Genomic DNA, 25,067 nt, shown 5'->3' with positions numbered 1-25,067 from the left:
CCTCTGCGCTCTCCTCTGCTCAGTGTGCCTGCAGTCCTGCACCTCTGCGCTCTCCTCTGCTCAGTGTGCCTGCAGTCCTGCACCTCTGTGCTCTCCTCTGCTCCATGTGCCTGCAGTCCTGCACCTCTGTGCTCTCCTCTGCTCAGTTAAACTGCCAGCCCCTCATGGCAAACACATTCCCAGTGCAGCCAGACCTGCTCTCCAGGCACAATCTACCCAGGTGTTGCAGCTCAAAGTGAGCTTTTGCTAAAGCACATTGGTTTTTCTTAGGAGGGCCCTGCTCGCTACACATCCAGCCTTGATGTGATCTGTCAGATGCTCAAAAAAGTGTCACAGGCTCCTTCACTGACCTCATCACTTTGAAACAGGCTGATTTCTTTACAGCTTCTTCCTAGAAATGCCTTGAGTCCAATTGTCAAGGCCTCAAACCAGGGCTGAAGCCTCTCCAGATCTCCTGAGTGGTTTCTGCACGTCCTGTGGAGAATGCCACACTGTTCCACACACTCTTCACTGGGTTGAATCCTCTGTGGGCTCTCTGGGGCCAAGGAGACAACTTTATGGGGATGCTTCCAAAAAGGGAAACTTCTGATCTGACAGCAGCAGAGAAATCCACACCACAGAGTGAGTATGAAACAAGAGTATGCAACAAGAGTATGCAAGAGCTGCATGGCATCTTAGTCTCTAGGGAGGTACCACTTTCTCCTAAAAAGTACAGGATCCTCCTCCTCTTTCATAGCCTCAGGTTTTATTTTATTTTTGGTCTCTTCTCCTTCCACAACACATCTGGTAAATATTCTCTCATTAAGAGCTGCAATCTCCTTTTTCAGGGAATGTTCCCGGTCCATCTCAAGAGGTGATTAGAGAACCCCATCCAGTTACTGAGCAGCCACCAGCCTCCTCAGTCAGTTGTTTTTCTCAGCACCCAGCACACCAGTTCAGTACTGTCGCTCTGGGCATAAAAATATCACTCTTCCCCCCTTGGAAGATTTTTTTTTCTATGTGGATATTTTTTCTTGGTATCTATGGCTGTATATGGAGCCAAGGTAAAGCCAGGAAATCATTTCACAATTAAAACCATTGTTTGCTATTTGACATAGGGATGTGCAGGTGTACTAAAGCATCATAAATCAAAAATACTCCTTCAGTTCCCCCCTGCTGCTATGCTTTGTCTTGAGGACTGTGACTAGTTGTTCCTGAGTTTGTTGAGTTCACTTGACATTAAAAGGCAAATAATCTTCTACTTAACACATCTCAAAAAGACTTAGTATTTTCTTCTGTTATATTACTGTAGAAAGACCCACCACCACCTGCTCTGTGTGCTCTGTTTTCTTCTTGTATTCTCCAGATGAAGCAACCGTGAGGTACATTTGTTCAGTTTTTAAAATGGTCAAGGGCACTCAGTTTTTCTGCTTTCTAACCTAAAACCAAACAGAATTCTTACCTTTTTTTAAAATAATTTCTAGAAGCAGTATTGTTTGGTTGTGCCCAAATCAAGGGAAATTCTCTTCCCTGTAAAATAATTTAAAAACAGAATTCTACCAGGCAAATTAATTTCATTTTTGTTAACACTGTCTCACAGTCTTTCATTATTTGGCTCTAATGTTGTTTTTTAATGCATGTCTAGCCTTACTGGGGTTGAACTGGAAGGTGGTCAGACAATTCTCAGATAACAAGCAGGAAAAAAAAATATAAACCCATTATCCCCAAGGAATTAGAAATAGTTAATTACGCACAAGTAGCAAAACCAGTTTCCTCACCATCAGAATTTCTACTGAAGTTTCAGAACTTTCCTTGAATCTGGTTGGGGCAAAGACAGGAAACTGCATCTTTTAAACTTTAGAAATAGATCTCAAACATGTAAACATAAGTTATTATGCCCCTGTCTTTTAAGTAACATTTATATTATCTCAAATAAACAGTCTTGCCCAAGTTAGTCTGTAATTGACATCTGACACAGTCCACATTGCAACAGATACGGTAAGTGCAGAGAGCAGCAGAAATTGTGCTGCTCTGTGCTCTGAGGAACATTCATATTTCTTTGCACTGATAAACTTTAGTTTGTTGCTACGCAACCCTCACACAACACACCATGTTCTGCAGTAAATAAGAGTACAGATTTTACAACTGAAAGGCAGGCATGTGGCCTTTTGGGTTTTCTCCCCATTTTGAGTTCCAGCCCCAGCTTTAGCTCACATTATAATATTCCATCATTTCATTACAAAGCTGCCTCCAAAGCTCAGTAAGGGATATTTCAAACAGCAAAGCAGGAGAGTCAGAATGGTCAAGTCTTTCTGAGGCTGATGGGGAACAAATGGTGGAGCCCCTGATGTCAGTGAAACCATGAAATCAAGGCTTTTTTCCTGCTTTTTTAATCTTCCTTAAAAATGAACATGAAATTTCCACAGCTAGATACTCAAAGCCTTTGTGCAGTGGCCTCTCCCTGCTCCCAGTAACTCTGTTACACCTGGAACAGGTGAGATGGGTGAAGAGCCACCCTTAGTTTTACCCAAGGTGAGAATAGTGGAGTCTTGCCTCCTTTGTCCTTTACAGTTGTAAAATTTCTCCTAAATTCACGGGGTGTTTGGATTGTTCAGAGAACAAAGGTGCAGGTCCTGTGTGTCTCTGCAGCCTCATCACAGGCAGAGGGAATAAGACCAAGATTTATCTGTCTGAAGGGTGTTCATGGAAGCTGATTGAAGCCACAAGGATCTTCCCAAGTCGTGGGTTAATGCCTCAATTATTCCAGTTTCTCTTTTGTACTGGGCTGCAAATCCTACAAACTCTCCCAAGTAGCATCAGCCTTCACTTGGTAGTGTTAGCAAATGAATCCAGGTGAAACAGATGTGCCTCTGAGCCCCATCTGGGTGCAATGGCAGTTCAGGCCACAGGGATTTGTATCACCCAAGGATCTGACCTATATCCAGTGCTCATACGTAACAGTTGTCTGATTGCAAAGGGGTTTGTGCCATTTAAACAACAGAATTTCCCTGATTTTGCTTTGTTCTCTGATTCTTTAGAGTCCTCTGAGCTCCTACAGCCCATGTGCTGAAGCCCAGATGCTTATGCAGTCCTAACACGGAGTCACTGGGGAAATGACATTGTTCATAGGAAAGCAAGATTTAATCTCTACAATCTACAGTCCAGTTTCTCTAAACAGTGAGCAAGAAGTATCTTTCCCATTTTAAATTTCAGCATTTCCATTTGCTATCATAATATTCCTGTTTACAGTTTCATTTTAACAGCTAAGTCACTCCCAGACATGTAAATTAATATTAGTAATTGTTGCAAAACACCTTGAAGTTTCTAGGCTGGTCTTGTATAAAGTCCCATCTCTAATCACACCTCCCAGCTTTCCTTAAGAGCCTGAAAGATTTGGAAACTCCTGTAAAATTTGCTTTGAGTCCTTTCTTTAACAGTGATGCCCCACAGGCTGTCCCTTCTCAGTCAGGATGGCAGGATGAGGCCCACAGAGTGAACAGAGGTGGGTTTTCTCTGGAAGCACAACAGGCAACACATGAGGCAAAGTCTTCAGACCTAAATCCTGGACAATCCTCGATGTCTTCGTATCAGTGTCCTGTCAACTTCTTCTACTCTCCGGCATCCTGGAGGAGAAGTTACACTCCGTTAAAAGCCCTGATTTTTTCTGTCTCACTCTAAGTCTTTACTTTTTCTGTCTCATAAAAATCTACATTCTGGCAGATGAAATCCACCCCTTAGTGACCAAGGATTTGCCACTACTTGTCTGTAGATTTATTGCTCTCTTTGTGAACCAACCCAAATATTTATTGTTTTTTACATAATCTACTCAGTTCCCCATGAGTAAGACAGAGATAAGTCATTTCTCCATAGACTAACCTATTTATCTTGACAATATTCCCTGCTGTAGCATCTGCCCAGGGCCAAGAGAAAACGTGGTTATGGAGAGGAAATGTTGATGCCTCACCTGTCAGTGCCATTGCCAGGCGAAACTCCTCCTTCAGCATCTGGAGAACTTCTTTGGCTCCTTCTTCACCCTGGGAGGACAAGAGACAACGTGGATGTGTGTAAGTAGAGACATATTATATACACATGTGCCAAAAAAAGTTTTATGTAAATCCTAAGTATTTGTCATAGCCAATTTTAAATGAGATGGATACACAGAGACCTGCTCAGAACCATCACACACACACTGCCGGGGCACAGATATGTGTATATGCACACAAAGAGCTGAAACAGTGAGTCCAGGTATGTAAAGTCATGCATATGAGCTTGTTCTAACTTACTTGATAAGCCAGGCCCCAGAGGAGGGGCCTTCCAATGAACACAGCTCTGGCACCCAGAGCCAGAGCTTTGAGGACATCTGTGCCTTTCCTCACACCACCATCCAGGAACACCTCCACCTTCCCCTCCACGGCCTCTACGATGTCAGGCAAGGCATCAATCTGAAAGAGGGACACCAGAAATACAGCTCAGCTGCTTCTGAAACCCTCTTTGTGTTTTGAATGAGTTCTTATGCACAGGATCCAAGCCTTGAAGCAGCTCAGTGAGCAACTGCATACCCACCTGTACCCAAATAACATGGCCTTGTATTTATATTTCAGGTTAGCAGGTGTATACAAAGGTCAAACTTATGGGGAGAATCACAAAGACAACCAGCAGGGTCACACAAATGGCCTTCTGATCCCATGACATGTTTGTGACACAAGCCAGTATCTGATTCTTATGCAGAATATTAAAAACAGCCAGCACAGAGGAGGCCTTTCCACATGGTATTACCTCCCAAAACTCCAGTCTTCACTAGTTTGGGGATGAAGCTGAATCACTGTCACTTTTTAAATAATCATCCTTGCTTTCCTGTTTAAATTTATTACTCATTTATCCTGAGGGCCAGCCAGCACTCAGGATCCCAGAGGCAGACATTGTGCCTATAGACAAGGAGAAACAAAAAGATGTGCCTGGAGGAACTCAGAGTCGGCTGAAAATCTTAAGGAATGTATTTTTCCTTTTTGAAATGCATCTTGTTACAGGAGTAACTGCAGAGAAAAACTTCATGTAAGAAAAAATTGGCTTTCCTCTAAGTTCTGGGCAAGGTGGGATGTTGCTTTCACCAAGTTCTCCTTATCCCCCACACCAGTGACACAAGTAAAGGGGAAATGTATTTTCACTCTTCCCAAGTAACCAAGGGATTAAGAAATTCCTCTTGCCATGCACGAGGTCCCAGTAAAGGGATGAGCCTCCTGAGTTCAAGCCTGGAGCAGGAATTACAGGGCAGCTACTCCTACCAGGCCACCTAAATAGTTCCTATTCATGAAAATCAGGAAGGACACAACACTGGAAACGGAGTATTAAGGGCTGGAAACAGTGTGTGGTAGTAAGACAAAAGACACACAGATTCATGTCTTTCAAATACGGATGTAATTCATTTCCTTTCTAATGGATAAAAATGACTATGAGATGAGGGGGAAAAAAAAGAACTTGAAAGTGCAGTTTGTTTTTAGATTTGGACCAAAATTTTCTTGAAGTTTGGCACTTGCTGTGATTTTCCCCCTCCCTTTGGTTTTGCTCTCTTGCCAAACATATTTTGGATCTATTTTCATATACAGAGACCACTTTCTACATCCTGACAGACTGTACCAGCATTAAAGTGCTCTAATAACTAAAGCATGATGCAAACCATAATTAAAACAGATTTCCTCAGTGGGTAACTAGACACTAGAAATATTGACCAGCTTGGGTTCAGCTCATGATCTGAAAGCCCATGAAATGGAAGCAAATTATTATGTTTCTAAATCAGAAACATTTAGCAATGATCTGATACAGATATTTGTATTATAAAAACTGCATTGTGAAGTGAGTTCTTTGTACCCTAAGCCCAGGGAACACATCAGCCCTAGTGGGTCTCCTCCGTGCTTTGGTGTTGCAAAGGAATAACCCAGGACGCCTTTGCAAATTTGTTCTACTGCAGTTGTCAAGAACTAATTCATATTTCTGGAGCTTTCTTGTTTCTCAGAATGATGTTTTTAACATCCTCAGACATTGTTCCTGTGGAATTGCCTCGCACACAGGCTTGCCCAAGGTTTTCAGATACTCCCAGGGAAACTGGGAATTCATTCTCAGAAGGTGACAAGATGATCTGTTCCCCTCTCCCTTAGGGGAATCCTCAAGGAAAACAGGAGGGTTTTCATCAAGAACACATTGGAAATACTGAAAGAGGCACAACTGGGCTTTGATTCTCCTCCCTTTCATTCTCTTTTTATTTGTGCAGCTTTCTCACACCAAATGAAGCAAGATGAGTGATGACTGGAATTTTGGGGTCTTTCCTTCAGCCTGAGCACATACTTTTTCATTTTCCTTTACTTTTTTCTGTTTTGCCAACAAACGAATTCTCAAGTCCCTTTCACCTTTGGAAAAGGCACAGGGTAGCACGACAAGGAAAACGGAAAAGGAAAAAACTGTAATTTAACCACTCACTCTGCCCCTTTTCCAAAGGTGAAAATACTTGAAAAGAGAAAAACCCAGAGTTTCATTCTGCCTTGAGCTGTTCCGTAACTGTAATTTTTCAGAAGCCCCTAAAGAATATAAAAAGGAAAAAACAACTCTAATACAACCTTCAGTGTGCTGCAAATGGCAATGAGGGTTTTTCAAAACAAGAATGAGAAAGGAGAAATGAAAGAAGGGACTGGAAAAAAATTCTGAAAGATTTTCCAATTGGGTCTGCCCGAGGGAAGGCTGTGTCTAACTCAGAGTTTGGTGTGACACACACAGGAGTGGAGAGGGGTTATTGAATAACTCATGGGTTCAGGCAGATAACACATATTCCAGGTTTTTCCTACTGTCTCCATGCTTTCAGAGAGAGCAAAGAAGAAGCCAAAGGCAGAGAAAAATAGGGGCTAGTGATGCATAGTGGCACCAGTACTTACAGTTGCAGGGACCCCATCAAGCTGTCGAGCTCCATGATTTGACACCAGGATACCATTTACCCCAATCTTTACAGCTTCCTTTGCATCATCAGCTGGGAAAAGAACCAGACAAGACATTCCCTTCCATATCTGTGAGCTTGTACACACCACAGTGAGGGAGGGAATCACTAAAAAACACTGCCAGGTAATGCAAAGCCACCTTAGGGCTTCAGCCTTCCAAAGCCTCACCCCTCAACACATAAAAAAGTTTGATCTTTAAGTATTAAGACCAGAAAGTAGTTTGAAATGTTAGAGCAGAACATGTAATCCCTTTGGATCAGCAGCCACTTTGGTTGCTAATCTTTATTTTCTCTACTACTTTCTAGAGCTCACCACTAAGAAATTATTTTGCTGAATGATTTTGTCCAGGCCAAAATTACTGGCATGATTACAGTAATAGTCCATCCTTAATGAAACCACTGCACTGCTCAGTGCTCTTCTGATGTTCAAATGCAGCTTTCCTTGATGTTGCATGAACTCAGTCAGAGTTTGCAGGCACAATTAAGCAGAGCAAGTTCAACCTTCCTGGCTGCATTTGATTTCGGATATAAGTTTAAGCAGCTGCTTCCACAAGTGCCTTCATTACTGGGTTCCTAATGGTGTATGAGGAAGTTTTCCCTCTGCACTCCCCTGGAAGCAGCAGAGCTACAGACCCCTGAGGATGCCCTTGAGGACAATGGGCAGCGAGGTGAGCGCCCGGAGCCACCTGATGTCGTCCCAGCTGACACTGGCATCGATGGCCTCGGCCACGTACACGGCCAGCCCGCTGTCCTCGCCGAAGTCCTTCCCTGGGGAGAACGCCAGGGCGCTGCTGGAGAAGTTTTTTAATCTAAAATGACAAAAAGACACAGAAAAAACAGTCTGAGACAGGTTCGTTGTCGCCACAAGTCAGCCCCAAATGCCAGTGTTTGGTATATCTGTGATAAAGCTTTGCTGTACTACAGGGCAGGAGTAAAAAAAGCCAGTCCCAGAATGTCAGATCCCAGTCCTTATGAGCCAAAACCTTTGGGTGGCAAAGTATTTGATAATCAAGATAAGCATTTGATCTTTAAAGTCCTCTCCAACCCCAGCCTTTCTATGTTTCTGTGATAACACAGGGGCAAGTTTCTCTAGCCCATGGCAAGTCCCAGTTCTACGAAAAGAAATAGGGCTTGGGTTTGCTTGTTTTTCAAATCCAGGGAATTCAGGTACTAGAGGAATAGGGGATCAGGTAAGTGGGAAGGAAGGAGGAGGAAGGAAAGTTTTGCTAAGCTCCATGAATTAGGTGGATCTGCAGGAAGCCTTACAAAGGATTCAGAAGTTTTATCTGCCCAAGGCCAACATGCAGCCAGTTCACCTTGTGCCTCTTGTACATGTCCTGGTAAAACATAGGGGGGAAAGGAAGTTCGTATGAAAACATTAGCTGTTATTTGGGGGGTTTAGCACCAAATCAGTCTCAGAGGTTGTGGGACACCCATGTCCCATACCAGGCTGATTGCTTTGCCCTTCAGAAGCCCTGTCTCATTCCTCATGGGGCTGTTTAATACTCCTATTACACATTTTGGGAAGTGCATGAGGCTTTTTGCACAGAAACTGGCTGGTTCCAGTGCTGATTTCATGCCTGCAACAAGCAACATTTCACATGGCTTTTCTGTTCAGCTCCAAGCCCAGAAGCAAATGAGAAAGGAGCAGGCTCTCAGCAAGACCCAGCTTTTCCCCTGTTGGTTTGGGGAGGGTGGGGTACCCAGAGGAAAACAGAACCCTGGATAAGATTGTATAAATAACTGTTGTTTTTCTTGGCCTGGGAAAAGCAGATCAACACTTGAATGAATGTTGCCTTACATACATTTCAGAGCACAATGGCACCTTGTTGTTGCTTTGAAACTTTGTTGAAAACCTGAAGCCAAGAAAAAGTTATCGGGTAAATGAGCAGAGCCCTGTGCTAGGAGGGTTTCACTGCCCACCCTGCAACAAAACACTGCCCAGCATCTCTCTGAAATCTGCAGGGATTAACTGGGACCTTTCAGGATTGCTCCAGTTGCACATGATTTCATTCAGTTCTCCCCTAACCTCGTTAGGGTTTGGTCAGGTGGGGTCAGAGGGTTTCAGAAGCGCTCTACTGCCTTCCTCGAATGTTTTTTGGGTTCACACTCAAACTCTTTAACCCCAGGCCTTAAAATTATATTGCTCTTAAAAAATAAGCTATTTTAATAATTATTTAAAATTTTTCTAGGTAAAATGTCAGTGTGTGTGAATGATGATGTGTCAAGCACAGACCTACAGCAGGATTACAGTATGAGACACAGATTCCTTGCAGAGTCCCATGGCTTATCTTCCATTTGAATATTATGGAAAATGGGAGAGACTTCAGGATGTGATTCTTATCAGGAACATGTTACAGAAGGTATAGACATTGTATAACACAGCAGTCTTTTGTGACATGGCAAGAACAATTCAGTTTCATTGGTAATATTCAAAACTTGCTTTCACCCGGAAATCCAAGTTCATCTGCTTCTAAGTAATTTCAGCTATGCTTTAATAACATTTTCCTCTCCATTTTTGTGTTCACTTGCATACTCTGAATAATCTTACATACACTGTGGCAAACTGCTGTCATTACCAAAACCTACATGCAAGATCCTTGCAAGATTTTTGTCTCCAAGTCCTGGATATGCCATCCACCAAATACTTTTCCAGCCAGTCCTTGGCTGCTAAAACTGTGCCAACACTTCAGCACATGTTTATCAGGGTGGTTTCTACAGCCTACCAATTAATATTTGCAAAAGGCCAGGGAAATCAGTGCCCTCACCAACACTATTGTAAGAAGGTGAAAATTCTGGTTTAGCTGTTAAAATTGGATGCTTCAGAGGCCCTGCAGTGGGGAGGAACTAGAATTAGTGCTCGGTCAATCACAAGGCCACCAACTCTTCTGAGATACAGAAAATGTCCCAGAACACACACAGGGATAGAATTTGCCCTCATGGAAAACTCAGACTGATACCCAGGTGTTCCTGTATTTGAGAAGAAGGAGAGTTACAGGGGCTCTGGCACCAGTAGCAACATGGCCCTAGACTGAGAGCAGGTCAGGATAACTCAGAAGGGACCATAATAACTGTTGGAAGGGTCCTTTGTTCCACTGAGTGCAGATTCCATTTGGAGCATAACCAACTCTGGTGCTGGATCCCAGCTCAGAGTCAGTGGAGGTTGCACAGGGCTGTGCCCAGCTGAGGTTTGAAGATATGAAAAAAATATATTGACATAAAGAACCCCCCCATCTCATAGGTGATCCCCCTGCCTGGCACAGCGTCCTTTTCAGTCTGCAAACAGCCCAGAAAGCTGATCTGTGACCGAAGCACAACCCAAGGTACAGGCAGGATGATCACCCAGTGCAGCGCGTGGCACCAGCCACAAATTCCTTACGGGACGAGGTGGTGGCGCCCTTGGCACCGCCCCGGCCCTGCCCAGCGGCCGCCGTGGGTGTACCTGAGGTGGGGAGGCAGCCGGAACCTGTTGCGCACGTCGGCGATGCGGCGGCCCAGGTAGGGCGTGTCGGCGGTGAGGAAGATGCCGCGGTACCCGGCCCGCTCGGCGCGCCGCACCAGCCCCTCCGTCACCGCACGGTCCTTGTACACGTAGAGCTGCAGCCAGCGCAGCCCCCCGGGCGCCGCCGCAGCCACCTCCTCCAGCGACGAGGTGGCCCAGGAGCTCAGCATCATCCCCGTCCCCACGGCCTGGCAGGCTGCGGGCACACAAGTCACAGCTGGCGTTACCCGAAGCTGAGCCCTCCCGGACAGCAGCGCTTGGCTTGGTGCGCTTTCCGGCTTCCAGGGAATGTTGCACCAAGAGACGGGCTGCTGTGAGCACTCTGCCTTGTTCTGGGGGGTTATAAACAGAGTTCTGGTGGCTGCTCCCTGCACACTGTTTGGGATGACCCCTGCTCCAACACTGGAATTAAAAGATACCATAATCAAACTAAGCTTAACCCATATCAGTAATTATCCTATGGCAATCCTTTTACTAAGCCCCTAGGATGTAGGCATCACTGGTCAGAAATTCTGGCATGTAAATTTAAGGAGGGATATACAAACAAAATTTTAATTGATCTTTAAAAATAAAATAATACAAGGTAGGTTTCCATCTTTTTGAACACTGCCATGTTGCTTCCCAAAAATCGCCCTCCCCAGGGGTGATTTCCAACCCAGGCTGCACCAGCTAACCTCATCCAGATATAATTTTATGAATCTAGCACTTATTCTTTTTGGAGTAATCTGTCACTTAATATAAAATAAAGGAAAACACACCGTGAAACTCAAAAATCTTATATAAAGCCTTATTTTTCTTGGTCTACCGCAGAATGCATATTTTTAATGTAAATGGACCTCTGTTTCAAGACGTCATCTCCAGCCCATCGAGGAATTAAAAAGTGGTCTTTATGACAACATTTGATTAAATAAGGATTACAAGTCTCTTGGAGTGGAAACTTATGAACAGCTTATTCAAACAAATTGGCTACTCCCTCCCAGGCCGCTTTCCCTCACTGGAAATGCAGTAGCAACGACCCAAAACTCTCCTTTGCAACCATTTCATTCCTCTCCTTAAAATTCCTGAAAATAGTTCCCTCTTATGATGAAGGACCAAGAAATGAGTTTTTTTCTAAAGAACCATGGATAGCAAATGCCCAAAGTCTTCTTAAAATCAGCGGGGGGTTGGGGGGGTGGGGGGGCAAGTCACCACAAATTCCATATTAAGTTGATTTCCCAAATCAAGCCCATTAAGCAACACTAAGAAACAAGGGATCCACGTTCCTCCTGCTCTGTCCAACCACAGCACATGCATGAATGAAGGGTGATAACCCAGCAATTGCAAAACCCTCAGATCAGATAAGGGAGAAATGTAAATGTTATGGTTCCATCTGCCTTTAGGTATCCAGTTATTTCCATCCTTCCTTTCATTCTCCAGTCCATCTCTACAGCCCAACGCACATGAGAGTAGTTGCAAAAGCAAAAATTAAATATTTTTGGTGAAGAGAAGATTTAAAACATGATATAGCACCATATCCTTTTGACTTCGCTGTGTATGGAGCAATAGAGAAAATAATGCCTTCCTCTGGTTTAGGATCAGATTTAAGCAGTTTGGTTCAGTCAGAGTTCAACCATCCCAAATGGGGTTATGGCATTTTCACGCAAGGACACACAAAATTCCCCTCATCTCTCCTGCAAAGTTCACAACTCTCTGGTGAACCCCTAACAGGCATATTTTAGACCTGCTCAGACAAATTCAAAGTTCACACACAAAATTTTTCAAAGTTTTAGAAATTCCAAGTTCTGTTTTTGGTCAGCCTGTGCTTTACCTTGATCACTTTAAAGCTTATTTTGACAATTTTCTAGACTTGAAAAACCATGAGATACAGAGACCTAAATCATTGCCAGTTTGGGTTTGGTTTTTTCTACCTTGAATTAGGTTTTGCTAAAAATACACTCCCACTTCTCACACATTTAGCTGCAGTTGAAGAAAACAGAAGCAATTCATTTCCTCCAACAACCCTATTTCACATCTCAGTTTTGGGGTGCTGCAAATACCTCTATTTGTTATTCCAAATCAGTACTACTAGAGCCATATTCCCACAGGATGCTCTTGCTGCAACATGTAAGACTTGCCAGAGTTCAAACACCAGATTTTTTGTAAACCACCCTTTCCTCATGCCATTTCATACTGCTTTTAGTTTGCTTATTTTTTTTTTCCCAGGTCTTCTTTTAATCCTGAGCGTTGCCCAAAGCACACGTTGTCCTTGTCCACACTGCAGGCTCCTGGTGGGGTCCACGAGAGTGCAGGGAGCGTGGAATGAGCCACACACAGGAGGCTGGGCAAGTTCATGGAGTCACAGCATGGTAAAGAGTGTTTTCCTCATACCTGATCCAAACCTGCCCCCTGGCAGTGGGAAGCCGTTCTCCCCTGTCTGTGTAAAAAGTCCCTCTCCAGCTCTCTTGCAGGCCCTTCAGGCACTGGAAGGGGCTCTAAGGTTTCCCTGGAGCCTTCTCTTCCCCAGAGTGAAGATTCACAGCTCTCACAACCTCAGCTCTCACAACCTCTCCGCAGCAGAGATGTCCCAGCCATCAGGTCACGGTGGGGTGCCTTGGAAAGGGATTTTCACAGCCTTTGCCTCACAGCTGCCTTCAGCAGGCTCAGGTTTCTCAGCCACACTGTGACCTGCCTGTGCTCAGAGCCACAAGCAAGGACATACCTTCTCACCAGGGAACATCACCCTCAATAAAGTGGGACTTTCCTCGTTCTTGGGGAGCTCAGCTGAAGTATTTTACACAGTAATAAATCAAGGCTGACCCTGAGACAGGACCCTCTGGGGAGTTCCACTGGAGAACAGAGCAGTGACCTTTTATAGCCTTTTTTTCATCCTGAAACCTCAGAGTCTCCTTCCCCCATCTGGTGGGACATCACTTCATTACATGGTTTGGGAAGGGTATGGAATTTGTCCCTGTGGGCAGCTCAGAGGCAACAAACCCCAGGGGAGGACACTGGAGAGGAGCCCAGTTCAAGCTGGAGTATTTTGTCAGGGTTACCTTGTATGGCATCAGGAACTTGCTATTTTTCTCTACCTGGGCAAATTCCCATCATTTCCCATTTAGGGGCATCTCCAAAGCTCAGCAGCCAAACTGCCCACTGCAGTCATTTCCCCTGAATCCACCAGTGACTCCACTGTCCCCAGGGTAAGGGCCAGAGGACTTTCCTTAGTATCAACACACTGTCCTTTTGGCACGGTGGCATTTCTCAGGAGAAGCAGCAGCATTCTTGGACCTGCATTTGCTGAGAAACAGAGCTGTTTAAAGCCCTCAAGGTGACTGTCCTGACAAACCACTCTTGGCTGAGAGATGCCCTGCCTGGCCCTCCCCTGCCCACCCTGACAAAAGCCCTGTGTGCCAGTTGTGCCCACCGTCATGTTGGTGACACAGCATGTTTTGTCAGCTGTGCAGGAAGGCTGGAGGGGAGGGAACACGTGGCCCAGATGGATCTGGCTGGCCTGGCAGGGCTGTCATGCACTGAGTCTCCCAGGGAAATCCAGGCCAGGTCAGCCCAGGCCATGTTGTCCCATGGGAATATTGCCCTCTTGAGTGGCCATACCTCAATGTTAACATTTGCTCTTTGATCACTGCATAGGTAATGGGAAAGATGGGTAGAAAGTCCTGCTGTTCACTCTGTCTGAGCACAAAGAGTAATGGATCACCAAATCTCCCTCCTTCCCAGCACAAGGAACATGAACTCCGATGTGCAGCAGCATTGGAGTGAACAAGGAGCACAGTAGCAGCCTGTGAGGAGCCAAAGGAACAAAAGTGTTGCTCCCTCTCTGGTGGAAGTGCCAGAGCTGCAAAAACTCAACTACAGCAGGGGGAGAAAAGCTTTTCAGTCAATATTCCTGTTCTCCATTTGGCAAAGCAAACGGTGCCGTCATGTCGCAGGTGGTGGTGAAACCCTTTTGCATCAGCAGCGGCTCCAAGAGGGGCTGCAGGGCAGGCACAGAGGGCAGAGAGACTCCAGCTCTGAGCAGCTCAAAGGTTTCAAAAGCCCTGGCCCAAAAAACCACTTGGGTTCTCAGCCTGTACTGCAGTGCTGCTTTCGGGTGGAAACCGGAATATGAGGGACTCAGGCAGAGCATTATGAAACAAGGAGGAATATAAACAGTAATCTTAGTAAAATAATGCTACAAATCTGTGGATAATCAATTAAGGCTGCAAAAAAAATGCTGCTTCTTGCTAAGCAGCTGGATGGGGCACAAGATTTTGTGTCAGGGCACTTGAGGTGGGTCCTGCTGACACAGGGATCACATTGGTTTGCAGCACGGAGTCAGGATGGCAAATGGATGTCTTGGCATGTGTGAATCCTCTGATGGACAAGAAAAATCCCTTAAAATCAGAAGGGTTCTGTTGAAAAGTGTTTAGAGAATAACCTTTTGCACTTTAATGGTGGCTAAGATTATTCATCAAATTTGGCAAATATTTTTAGTTAAAGAGGTTGAATTTGGAGTGGGAAGGATGAGAAAAAAATCACCTAAGTCAAAATGTCATATGTTGATCTTTTCAAAATGGAAACGTTTTCTCCTGAGCTAACACTTTTGTTTCAAAACAGAGCTATGGCTAAAAGCATGAGCCAGTAGGAAAACGAAATAAAACATTGTGTTTTGGATCAAATGAAACATTTCAGTTAATCCAAAACAATTTTCCTCCCAATTTTTCAGTTTCTACTGAACAGAAAATTCATTCTTTGGAAAATTGCCACATACACCATTGAACTACAACTGAAATGCCAGGGAATATACTTGAAGGAAGACCTGGAAAAACTGGGACAGCTGCCAAGGTGTGTGAAATTGTTTCAAGGACAAGAGAGCTTTCTCTGTAAGGAAGGACTCCTGGCATTTAGACATGTCAAAGAAAACTGAGGAGAAATGTTTTACAGCCTGCATGGGCTTTTTTTTTTTTAAAGTATAGCTAACAGACTTGTAAGTAAATTCAACACCTGTATTTGAGGCACTACAAGTTTTGACCATGAGTGCAGTTTATGCTGCTCAGAGTAGGGTAGTTAACCTTAGGAATAACTTCCATTGTGTCGTGTCACCAGCAACTTTGAAAGTTACAGAAGTCTTTCCCAGGAAAGATGCTGTGCTAGTGAAGCAGAGCTGTCACTGAAGGGGTGTTCAAGGCCAGCTGACAGACCCTGCCCTTCTCTGGGAAGGTGCAGCTTGGTCCCTGCAGCAGAGCATTCCTCAAGGAGCAGCAGCCCCCAAAAGCCCCAGAGCAAAGGGCTGTGAGGGCAGGGGTTCAAGGGACACCATGACACACCCTTGTCCCCAGAGAGGACATTTACATTGCAGCACAGAGCAGCTCAGGTGCTGCTGTTCAGGGAACTCCTTGGCAGGACTGGGCATTGCTCTCAAAATCCAAGAAGGGAGGGGAAGGAGCTGTCCTTGCTCCCTGCACCGCCACACCCTGCAGGGCAGGGCCAACCCAGGATGATTTCCCGAGGTCCAGGCCCAGACAGACAGACGTGGCTCATGGCACAGGAGGGGGCTCCCCTGGCTGCTGCTCCTCTGGCTGCTGCCTTGCCCTCAGCACAACCCAAAGGGCACTGCCTGGGGAGGACCAAATCACACCCCACTGTGCTTTCCAAGGATCACCCCCCAGCAGAGGCACCACCTCACACACAGCTTCCTGCACACCTGAGCCAAAAGCCAGGCTTGGCAAGTGCCAAAGCCACAGGATTGGGGATCAGACTTGCTTGGCTTATGCAAATTGGTACAGGTGAAGAAAAAGCAAATTAAAGCACCCAACAAATCTGCTCACTCATATTCCAGAGGTAGCACAGAGTTTAAGAGCAGTTGGATGTGGCAAAGCCTCTCATCCCCAATGTCCCGAATTTAAGGGAACCTTTAAGCCAAAGGTGCACTTTACAGCTAATTCCTGTCATCTGGTAAGGTCAAACCAAGAGCTTGGCACTGAATGTCCTGCTCCACCTCTCAGCACAAAACCAAAGCCATGCTTTTTCTCCCCAAAAATACAATACAGAGCAATACAGAGGATGTGATTTTCATTACACTCTCCTTTGAAAGCAATGGAAAATTCACCAGCTCCAATGGATATGTTTACTGGACCACACATTCCAACCGGTGCCAGTACACTGAGCTCTCCCAGCGCAGAAACCCAAGGACATTAAGAGCAATAATCATGTGTTAAAGTTTGAAAATGTAAGTACACAAAAATCAGGAAATTCCAGAATTAAGTTATTACCACAGCCATAGCTCAGCCCTGGTACTCAGCCTTATTGTACCACTTGCCTTCACATGTCATTATTGATTCATGCCCTCCAGTGTGGCCAGGCTGCAGCATCAGTGGGAATTTGTGCTCAGAAACATCCTGAGTTCTGTGTGTTTCAAATCCTGCTCTCACCATTGCAGTAATATGTTTGCACTTAACAGTTTAATGCTTCAGAGTTTCCTCCCGGCATAACCTGGCGCAGAGTTAATCCACAAGAGCTGCCAGAGGGCAGGACAGCACCAAGGCCCTTCCCAAAACTATTCCGGGTGTTGGAGCGCCATCGTGTGGAATGCGCTGGCACATGCAACAGGCATAGAAACACCGGCTTCTGATAAACCTCTTGGGAAGGGGAAAGAGTGGCCCTCAACATACCATAAAATCGGAGCAATCTGTTTTTACAGAGGTGGCTGGAGTTGTGCTGTAACCCATCACAATAGTGCAGCTTCCTAATGAGAATCGAGGCCACCTCCCACTGCAGGGATGGTCACTGGGCTCCCTTCACACTGGGACTTGCTGCATTGGTCATGGGAACACTGTTAGATGAACAACTCAATCGTACACAGGGTCTTAAATATCACCTATTTAGGTTTTTTACCCTTTTCCATTCAGTGATGGGGCACTGCAATGCACAGCCCAGACCTCTTCCTCAGATTTTGTGTCACTGTGCAGCTTGGGGGAAAGCAGTAGGAAACAGTTTGCCATCTGAGTTCTTTTTCATGTCCCATTTCTCACAGCCTTTCAGGCTGCAGCCTCTGTGCTGACAGCATCTCTGTGCAGCTCCTACCCCACAGGGACCCTTACCTTACTGCTCTCAAAGAGCTCCCTTCAAAGCAAGGATTTTTCCCAGGCAAGCAAGGCTTCTGAATTTCTAGAAGCAATTCTCTAAGAGGAAGAATGTTGCTGTCACTATATTTGTAGGTAGATAGACTTAGTTTTCAATGTTACATGTGGCAAATGATTCCCCTCTTTCAAACTCCTGCTTCATAGCGAGAAAACCTGCACTCAAACCAGGCAAACAGCAAAAAACAACCCCAAAAATCAACCTGATCACTGTGAGCAGCAACTCCAACCCATCCTGAAGCAAGGAACTGATCTAGGCCACCCTGAAGCATGAAACCGAGCTGGGATGTGCCCCCCAGCAGGCAGGTAGTGCCCTGTCCCTCTGTACCCTCCCCTTGGCTCTGTGCGTGGCTCACCTCTGGCTGAGTTGGGATGTGCCCCCAGCAGGCAGGCAGTGCCCTGTCCCCCTGCACCCTCCCCTTGGCTCTGTGCAGGGCTCACCTCTGGCCAAGCTGGGATGTGCCCCCAGCAGGCAGGCAGTGCCCTGTCCCCCTGCACCCTCCCCTTGTCTCTGTGCAGGGCTCACCTCTGGCCGTGGCTGTCTCCCCGTCGGCGTGGGCCATGCGCTGCATCGCGGTCGCTGCCACGCACACGGGCATGGACACCCTGTGCCCCAGCACCGAGGTGGACAGGTCCAGCACCGACACGTCCCTGAGCACCCGTGGGTACAGCTGCCACCTGGCACGAAGACACAGAGTGAAGAGGGGCCTGCAGTAGCAGGGGGGTTGCAGTTCCTGGTGGGCAAGAGCAGGTTTCCCACTGTCACATGGTGAGAGCTGTGTTGGTGCTGGAGCAGAACCCCACCGTGTGACCCAGAGCTGCAGCAGCACCCCTGCAGGGCACAAAGCCTGGAGGAGCAGGCAAGGAAAGACTGAAGTTCAGGGAGGGTGAAAGAGTCAAAGAACCCTTGAGCATTATTGGCTGATACTGTTTGAAAGGAAAAATGGGAGGTGCAAAATAATAAGGTTCATGGTGAGTCTCAGCCCCACTTCAAAAGCCTTGGGGAGAGCTGTATGACAGAGGGTGTGTAAGAACAGGAAAAGTCATCAGTTATGAGTCATCAGTTATTCCTTCTAGGGACTAGGGAGCCAAAAGATGGGATTGTTGGATAACACAAGCCTGGCCAGCATGCCCAGAGCTCCCTCTCCCTGTGCAACAGGGCCCTGCAGTGAGACTGCACAGAGAGGAGTTTCCCCATGGGAAGCAGGAGGGCAGGATGGCTGTGCTGGCCTTCCCCAGCTCAGGGGTGTGGAGATCCCCAGACCAGGCTGAGGGAGTCCCGTCCCCACAGGCACCAGCCACGGTGGCCCCTGGGCCTTACCTGCAGCCCTGGGACTGCCCACCAGAGCACAGGGGTCCAGGATTCCAGGGAAAGCCCAAACCCAGCTGCTGTAATGGGGTGCAGGAACAGACAGTCACACAAGCGCTCCCCAATAGAGCCAAGCACAGTCCAGTCCTTGAATGACACGGCTCAGCATCTGTCCAACCTGTCCTGACCTTGCTTTGCCTTCAGTGTGTCCACCAGAAACCACATCAGCCCAGAGCTGGGCTTTATTCTCTGCTGGGATTGTCAGCCTGGATAGAAATGGAAGGTGACTCCAAACCAGAGCAAACTAAACCACGCTTAACCTGAAATTACCACTGACACCACCACAACATCCCAACCCTTATGCAGACATTTGTATTCCTGCAGATACCCGTGAAACGAGACTGTTTCCCCCTCCAGGGGATGTCACAGCACTGCCACCGTCACTACGAGCCACAAGAGGGGGTGCAGTACCCGGGGCTGTCTCTCTGCAAGCCTCTCACTGAGCCTCCCTCCCTCTGAGAGGGCCCCGATGGCTATTGAATTTTAATTACAGGAAAGAATTAAAAGCTTAAGCCCTAGAACTGCTGGACCTGACTAACTGCTCTGATAATACCATAGTTATCAGCATGGAGATAGAACCAGCCCCACTGCGACCCTCCAACAGAGGGCAGGGGTGAGCTCGAGCCTGCATGTTACAGTGACAAGTGAGGGAAAAGGGGCAAGACAAAAATCTCTGTTTTATAGAAAGATCGAGACATTTCCCTGAGCAGCCTGGGACAGGGCCAGGATGAGCCCCACCACTGAGAAGGCCTAGAGCATGGGCCGTGCTAGCTCTCCAGGAAGCATTCCCCAGGGAGCACAAGGACAGCTCTGGTCTCGGAAGGAGCTGTGTGGCTACAGGCAGTCAGCTGTGTGTGCAGTGCCAAGGCACACACAGCAAGTGTGTCTCATCAGACTTGCTTTCATGCCATTGTACTGCGTTGTTATTTTTCAGGGGAGGATGAGCTGAGGGTGGGACACAGGACACATTTTTTCCTCTCTCTTTCTGGCTAATCCAAAGGCTCCCACTCAGCTCTCAGGCATCCTTTCTGAGCAAACAAAGTAAACAGTCCTTTCACACCTTGCTCATTTAGACAGTCAAAAGCATAGAGGATGAGGAGCATCTCCCTCTCTTCCCAGCCTCCTGGTGTCTGCTCTCCCAGCCCTGTCACCTTGTTACCTGGTACAAGCACTGCCATCTCAAAGCCCAACTGTGAGCATCAGTCCTGAGGCACAACGTTCTTGTAGGTGCGCTCAGCTGGGAAAAGAAACAGAAGGAGCAACAATCCTCCCAGCAGTGTGTGCATTAAAAACAATGCTGTTCTAAGCATGTTCTAAGTGATACCTTATCAGGTCACATCCTCCCCATCAACACCCAGTCAGTGCTCCTGACTATTCACTGGGTCCCACAAAAGTACCAAAAGGGATCATACCTGAGTATCCTCCTCTTGTGATCAAGTCTGATCTTCCTTTGGAAACAGGGGTGTTTCCAGCTGTGAGTTTGCGGACATGAAACCAGGCATTTTCTGGACAGGCCATAGGGAAAGGCCCTCAAGAGCAGCCAGGGAAACCCACAGGGAGTATTTATTTCCCAGTCACCAGAGCACATATTCATTTGGCTACCACACACCACCTGCTTCCTACAGGTCTTGCAGTGAAAATATTTCCTGGGTATTTTGTAAAAAACCTGGATTTTCTTTTTAATTCATCTCCTCATCACCCACATCTTTTTCCAGCCAAGTCCATACACCTGTGCTGCAATCAGCAACTGAGAGTGAGTACATCCTTCTTCCCAGCTGGAAGTGGGAGCTGCCACAGTGGGGAAGGCAACACTGCTGGTTTAGGCAACTTCAGCTAAAAGCTGCTTTGAAGGAAGGATTAAAGAGGAGAGGGAATTCATGTTTTGGGGTTTTGCCTTTCTTCTCCATGCTCAAAAAATCCCCAATTTTAAAATATCTTGCAGAGGGGTAAGAGGGAAGCACTCTGGGCTTTCAGCTGTGAAAAGCACTGACACTTCCAAACATTTTCATGCGGCTCTTCTTGTTGCCCTTCAAAGCTCATCCCAAATAAACCCCTCGTGCTGCAGGGCAAGCAGAGTGCTTGGGAAAGGACTTACTGCTCAGGAAAAGTCCTCATCCCAACCCAGTTTGTTGCCTTAATCTCCCCAACAGCTCCATTTCCATCAGCAAGGGCAGGGGCTGGTGATGTGCCAGGCTAACCAAGAGCTGCTTTTCTTGGAGAAAAAATAATCTTCCCTCCCAGCTCTTTCCATCCACACTCTTTCATTTATTCCTCCAGAAATACAACCATTCTGTGGTGATATTATGTATCTATAAATATGAAATAAACTGCAGACATTTTGAATCAGGCTGAACCCTCCAACTAAGCTTTGACAGGAGAAATCAATGGGAAATGAAGCTGAACACACTCATACCTTTCACAAAATGATCTGACCTTGTGGTCTTTGTAACTTGGGGGTGTAAAGTCCATCTTACTTTATATTTACCCACAAGCTGCATTCAGGAATAGGCAGGAAAAACAGTCACACCAAATACTTCTTTCTCAGGCCAGTCAAGGCTCTGCTAATAAACATCTCCTTCAATTCCAGGCTTCCTGAAAATTCCAGTTTTCAACAGCTAGAACTGGAAATATGATGGAAGGTGCAGGAGAGATAAGGTGAGGCTGAACCCTCCAGGCAACCAGCCCAATGTGAGGAGGATTTTTCTCCAAGGAATACATCCCTGCAGTGGGAAACAGCTTCAGATCCCTGACCTCACCACTGCCATCCAGCTCTGCCTACACCAGCACAGCACAGGGACATACCCAGCTCTTTGTTACCCTGTCTCTGGCAGGTTTGGGTCCAGCTTAACCATGATTAGCTCTTGCAGTTACAAGTAAAATGTTCACTGCTCCTGCAGTTTATGCCTCTGAGTGTTTCCTCCAAGTGTCCTTTCCTTACTGTCTCATTTCAGTTTCATGAGGGCAAGTAACATCATAGCATCTGGAAGCATTAGGAAAAGATAAAATAAAGATGAGGTGAGCACTACTCCATCCCCTCCTGCTCCTGTTTGCTGCTCAGGGCAATCCTCTGGCTCCTGTTTGAGCAGGGGGTTTCCAGTCTGAGGTAGTCGCTCTGACAGAGTGAGGAGGTCTGGAGTCACAGTAGAGGTGGGTTTTCTTGACATTAGACAGCTTTTCTATTTGTGTCCTGAAAATTAAGGTTCTGAGCCCACTTCTGCAATCTGACCTTTGATATCCTGTCAAGTGAATTATCACTGCATTTCCTACAACCTTCAGCTTGTATGGAATTCCCAGCTGAGTTGCTCACAGCCTATGGAAAAGCAACTAGCGCAGGAAGTAGAACTGATGCTCTAAGCCAAAAAGCAAAGTGGGGAAGGAGAAAGACCAAAGATAAATCGGGGAAAATGGTGTTTTGGTTTGTTAGAATCAGGAGGATTAAAGACAAAGCCTTTAGAGAGCAGCAAAGAAGAGCACAGGGGGTTAAATGTGTGCACCAACACAGCACCCCAAGGCAGGAGATGTCAGCATCTGGTGCAGCAGCTGGGCTGGGCTCAGCTGGGCTGAGGGAGCAGCCTCCAGTGTCTCCTTCCCTCTGCTCTGCCTGGGGAAACCTGGGACACGAGTTGTGTCACCTCCCTGCATCTGACAGCCAGTGCTGACTGACTCTGTTGCCCTTGTACTTGTGAGACAAAGGGGGACCCGAGCCCAGGGTCTGATGGCAGTTCAGGGCTTCAGTCTACATCAAATAGTTCTCCATCACTTACAATATTTCCTGGTGAAATCCATTCCTGGCCTGCTGCTGGAAACCCCCAAGCACAGCTTGCCCACCGCCCCCCCCAGGACAGAGCCCAGGGCTGGGAAAGGCACCTCCTCTCTGTTGGGCCCTGAGCTGTGTGATCTGCAAACCAGTTGAGTTTAGGAGGAACAAGCACAAGGCAAAACTGACTCAGGATCCATAAAGTTCAGCCCCACCATAAGAACCCCCTTGCTGGTACTACAGCCTCAAACGTAGCAATTACAGTTCATTGGCTGATTAAATATTGGAGCTGAAGGATTTAGAGGATTTCTGCTAACAAAAGAAGCAAAATGTGGGTAAAGCTAAAAAGATGCTAATGGATTTTAGGGGGTGCTTTTTGACAGAAATCCTTAGGTGGAGGAGTGAAAGGGGAGACAATTGTTCTGCAAGTCAGTTCCTTGAGACTCTCCTCGCTAAAAAAGAAGTTGCAGAAAAACTGAGTTTTGTTCCCGTGGAAAAAAAAAATCTAAAATTGCACCACAACCACTCATAAGGCAGAACTTACACCCCCTGCCTCCCACCCCAGCCTTCCATCACTCTCCCACCTGGAAAAGGCTGCCACGTTCTCTGCAAGTGTCTCCTGGTCATCTGCTCCGGATCGGTAATAATCGTACACGGATTTGGGCAGGAACGTCCTGGCATACTCCTCAAAGTCAGCAATGCACACTGGTTTGCCAGACATGTCTGCAGGGATCACAGGGTGACTTGATTCCTGCTTCCCTCTCTTTTAAGCTCTGTGTTTCTGGCTGTAAATCATTAACATGGGGCCTCATCAGGATTCAACTTACCTACATCCCAAAAAAAGATAAATACAGCAACTTCTTGTGTCAGCCTGGACTTCAGCACCATGTTTTACTTTTAGTGGTCAAGGCCAACCTGGAACATAACAGGCTAAAAATGGTAAAAAGGAAAAAAATAAGCAAGAAAAGAACTATATAGTTAAACCTGCAGCAATAGGAGTGTACAGTCCCCTGTGGATGCCTCTATCTGCCAAAATACACAGGAGACAGACCAGAGGGAATTTGTTTACACCCAAAAGGCAAAATGTTGATTTACATGGTTTCTAAATTTGATTAACATTTCTTGGTTGAGCCCTGAGTTAAACTTTAAAAAAACAGACATCATTTGCAACAGGTTTACAGTAACTTGTGTGACCGGGAAAACTCACAAGTGTGTCAGGTGTGTGTACAGTTCAGTTTCTGCAGCTGTACCCTACAAATTAACATCAATACCCACACCATGGCACCCCCAGGCACTTCCCAGACCAGTGCCAAGAACAACCGAGATGCAAACTGGTTCAGCTTTGGCATGGCTCTGTGCTGGCAGCACAAAACTGGGCACAGCCCTGCTGGCATTTCTGTACACTCTGCATCATCTGTGCTGATCCCAGGAATTGCTCCTGCAGCACCAGGTGTGCCACGAGAGCTGGACACAGCAGTGTGTGCAGAGGAGTTCAACCTCAGCGAGTTCAACAGCTCTCCATGCTGAAGAGTTGCTAAATTCTGAGGGTAACAGTAAGTGCTGCATCGCTGTTCCCTCCTCCCACTTTTATTATGTCTGTATTCCCTTAAAAAAGTTAAACTGCTGAAAACTCTTCTTGATCCTTCTCTGTCCACTCTTTGCCACATTCACATGATATTGGTGATTGACTTTACTGGCCTTTATTTGCCAAAGGTTCCTCTTCTCTCCCTGTCACCAAGTTGCTCACATGCCACCCGTTAGGATCCCCCCAGCTCTGCCAGTCACACCCCAAGGCCCCTCTGCAGCCCCTGAGCTCGGGGTGCAATCCAGCCAAACACACCTGGGAAGCTCCACAGCCCTTCCAGTGGAGCTGGAGCCCCCAGCAGGACTCAGCACTTCCCACTGCTGCAAGTTTGTGGGCCAACATCAGCACAAAGGAAGCAAAACTAAGCAAAACATGGAATTTATGCCAACATCTGCCACCAACAGCTTCCCTTCAAGTAATTGGCTCCTTGTTTTAATGAATCTCTCGGGATGAGGGTTCCTCCAGATGCTTAATGAGGCATGAGCTGACCTTTAGCCCCAAAGCAAAGGATGAGCAGCTGACTGAGCAGCACAGTTTGCCCAGACCTGTGTCCTCCTGCAGCCTCAAAGATGTCAGTGGCCTCCTGTAACATGTAAAAACATCCACAGGGGAAGGAGGAGCCAGCTGGGATTTTCTCACTCCAGTTAACTGCAGTGAAGATTATCTGGGAAAGTGAACTGCAGCATATAATTCAAATATTTCAGTGTTCAAGCCAGTGAGACTGGTGTGCAAACCTGTTTTAACAAGTAACTTGCATTAAGTGAACACTTATTTTGGCTTC

The 25,067-nt window shown here is 46.5% G+C and overlaps 1 protein-coding gene across 1 annotated transcript; it reads right to left on the bottom strand.

The window, feature by feature from the left end:
• Positions 1-1,581: 1,581 nt before the first annotated feature.
• On the bottom strand, positions 1,582-23,452 carry HAO1 (hydroxyacid oxidase 1). Its single transcript, XM_071582163.1, has 8 exons — positions 23,286-23,452; positions 18,102-18,253; positions 10,401-10,656; positions 7,592-7,767; positions 6,900-6,991; positions 4,263-4,421; positions 3,944-4,013; positions 1,582-3,602 (listed from the first exon to the last, which is right to left on the bottom strand). The coding sequence occupies exons 1-8, from the start codon at positions 23,420-23,422 to the stop codon at positions 3,535-3,537; spliced, it is 1,110 nt and encodes a 369-aa protein (XP_071438264.1). The 5' UTR covers positions 23,423-23,452; the 3' UTR covers positions 1,582-3,534.
• Positions 23,453-25,067: the final 1,615 nt, after the last annotated feature.

This window comes from Pithys albifrons, chromosome 2 (assembly GCF_047495875.1).
Source record: "Pithys albifrons albifrons isolate INPA30051 chromosome 2, PitAlb_v1, whole genome shotgun sequence".
In the NCBI taxonomy this organism is placed as follows: Eukaryota; Metazoa; Chordata; class Aves; order Passeriformes; family Thamnophilidae; genus Pithys; species Pithys albifrons.
This window is presented reverse-complemented; position numbering and strand designations above follow the sequence as displayed.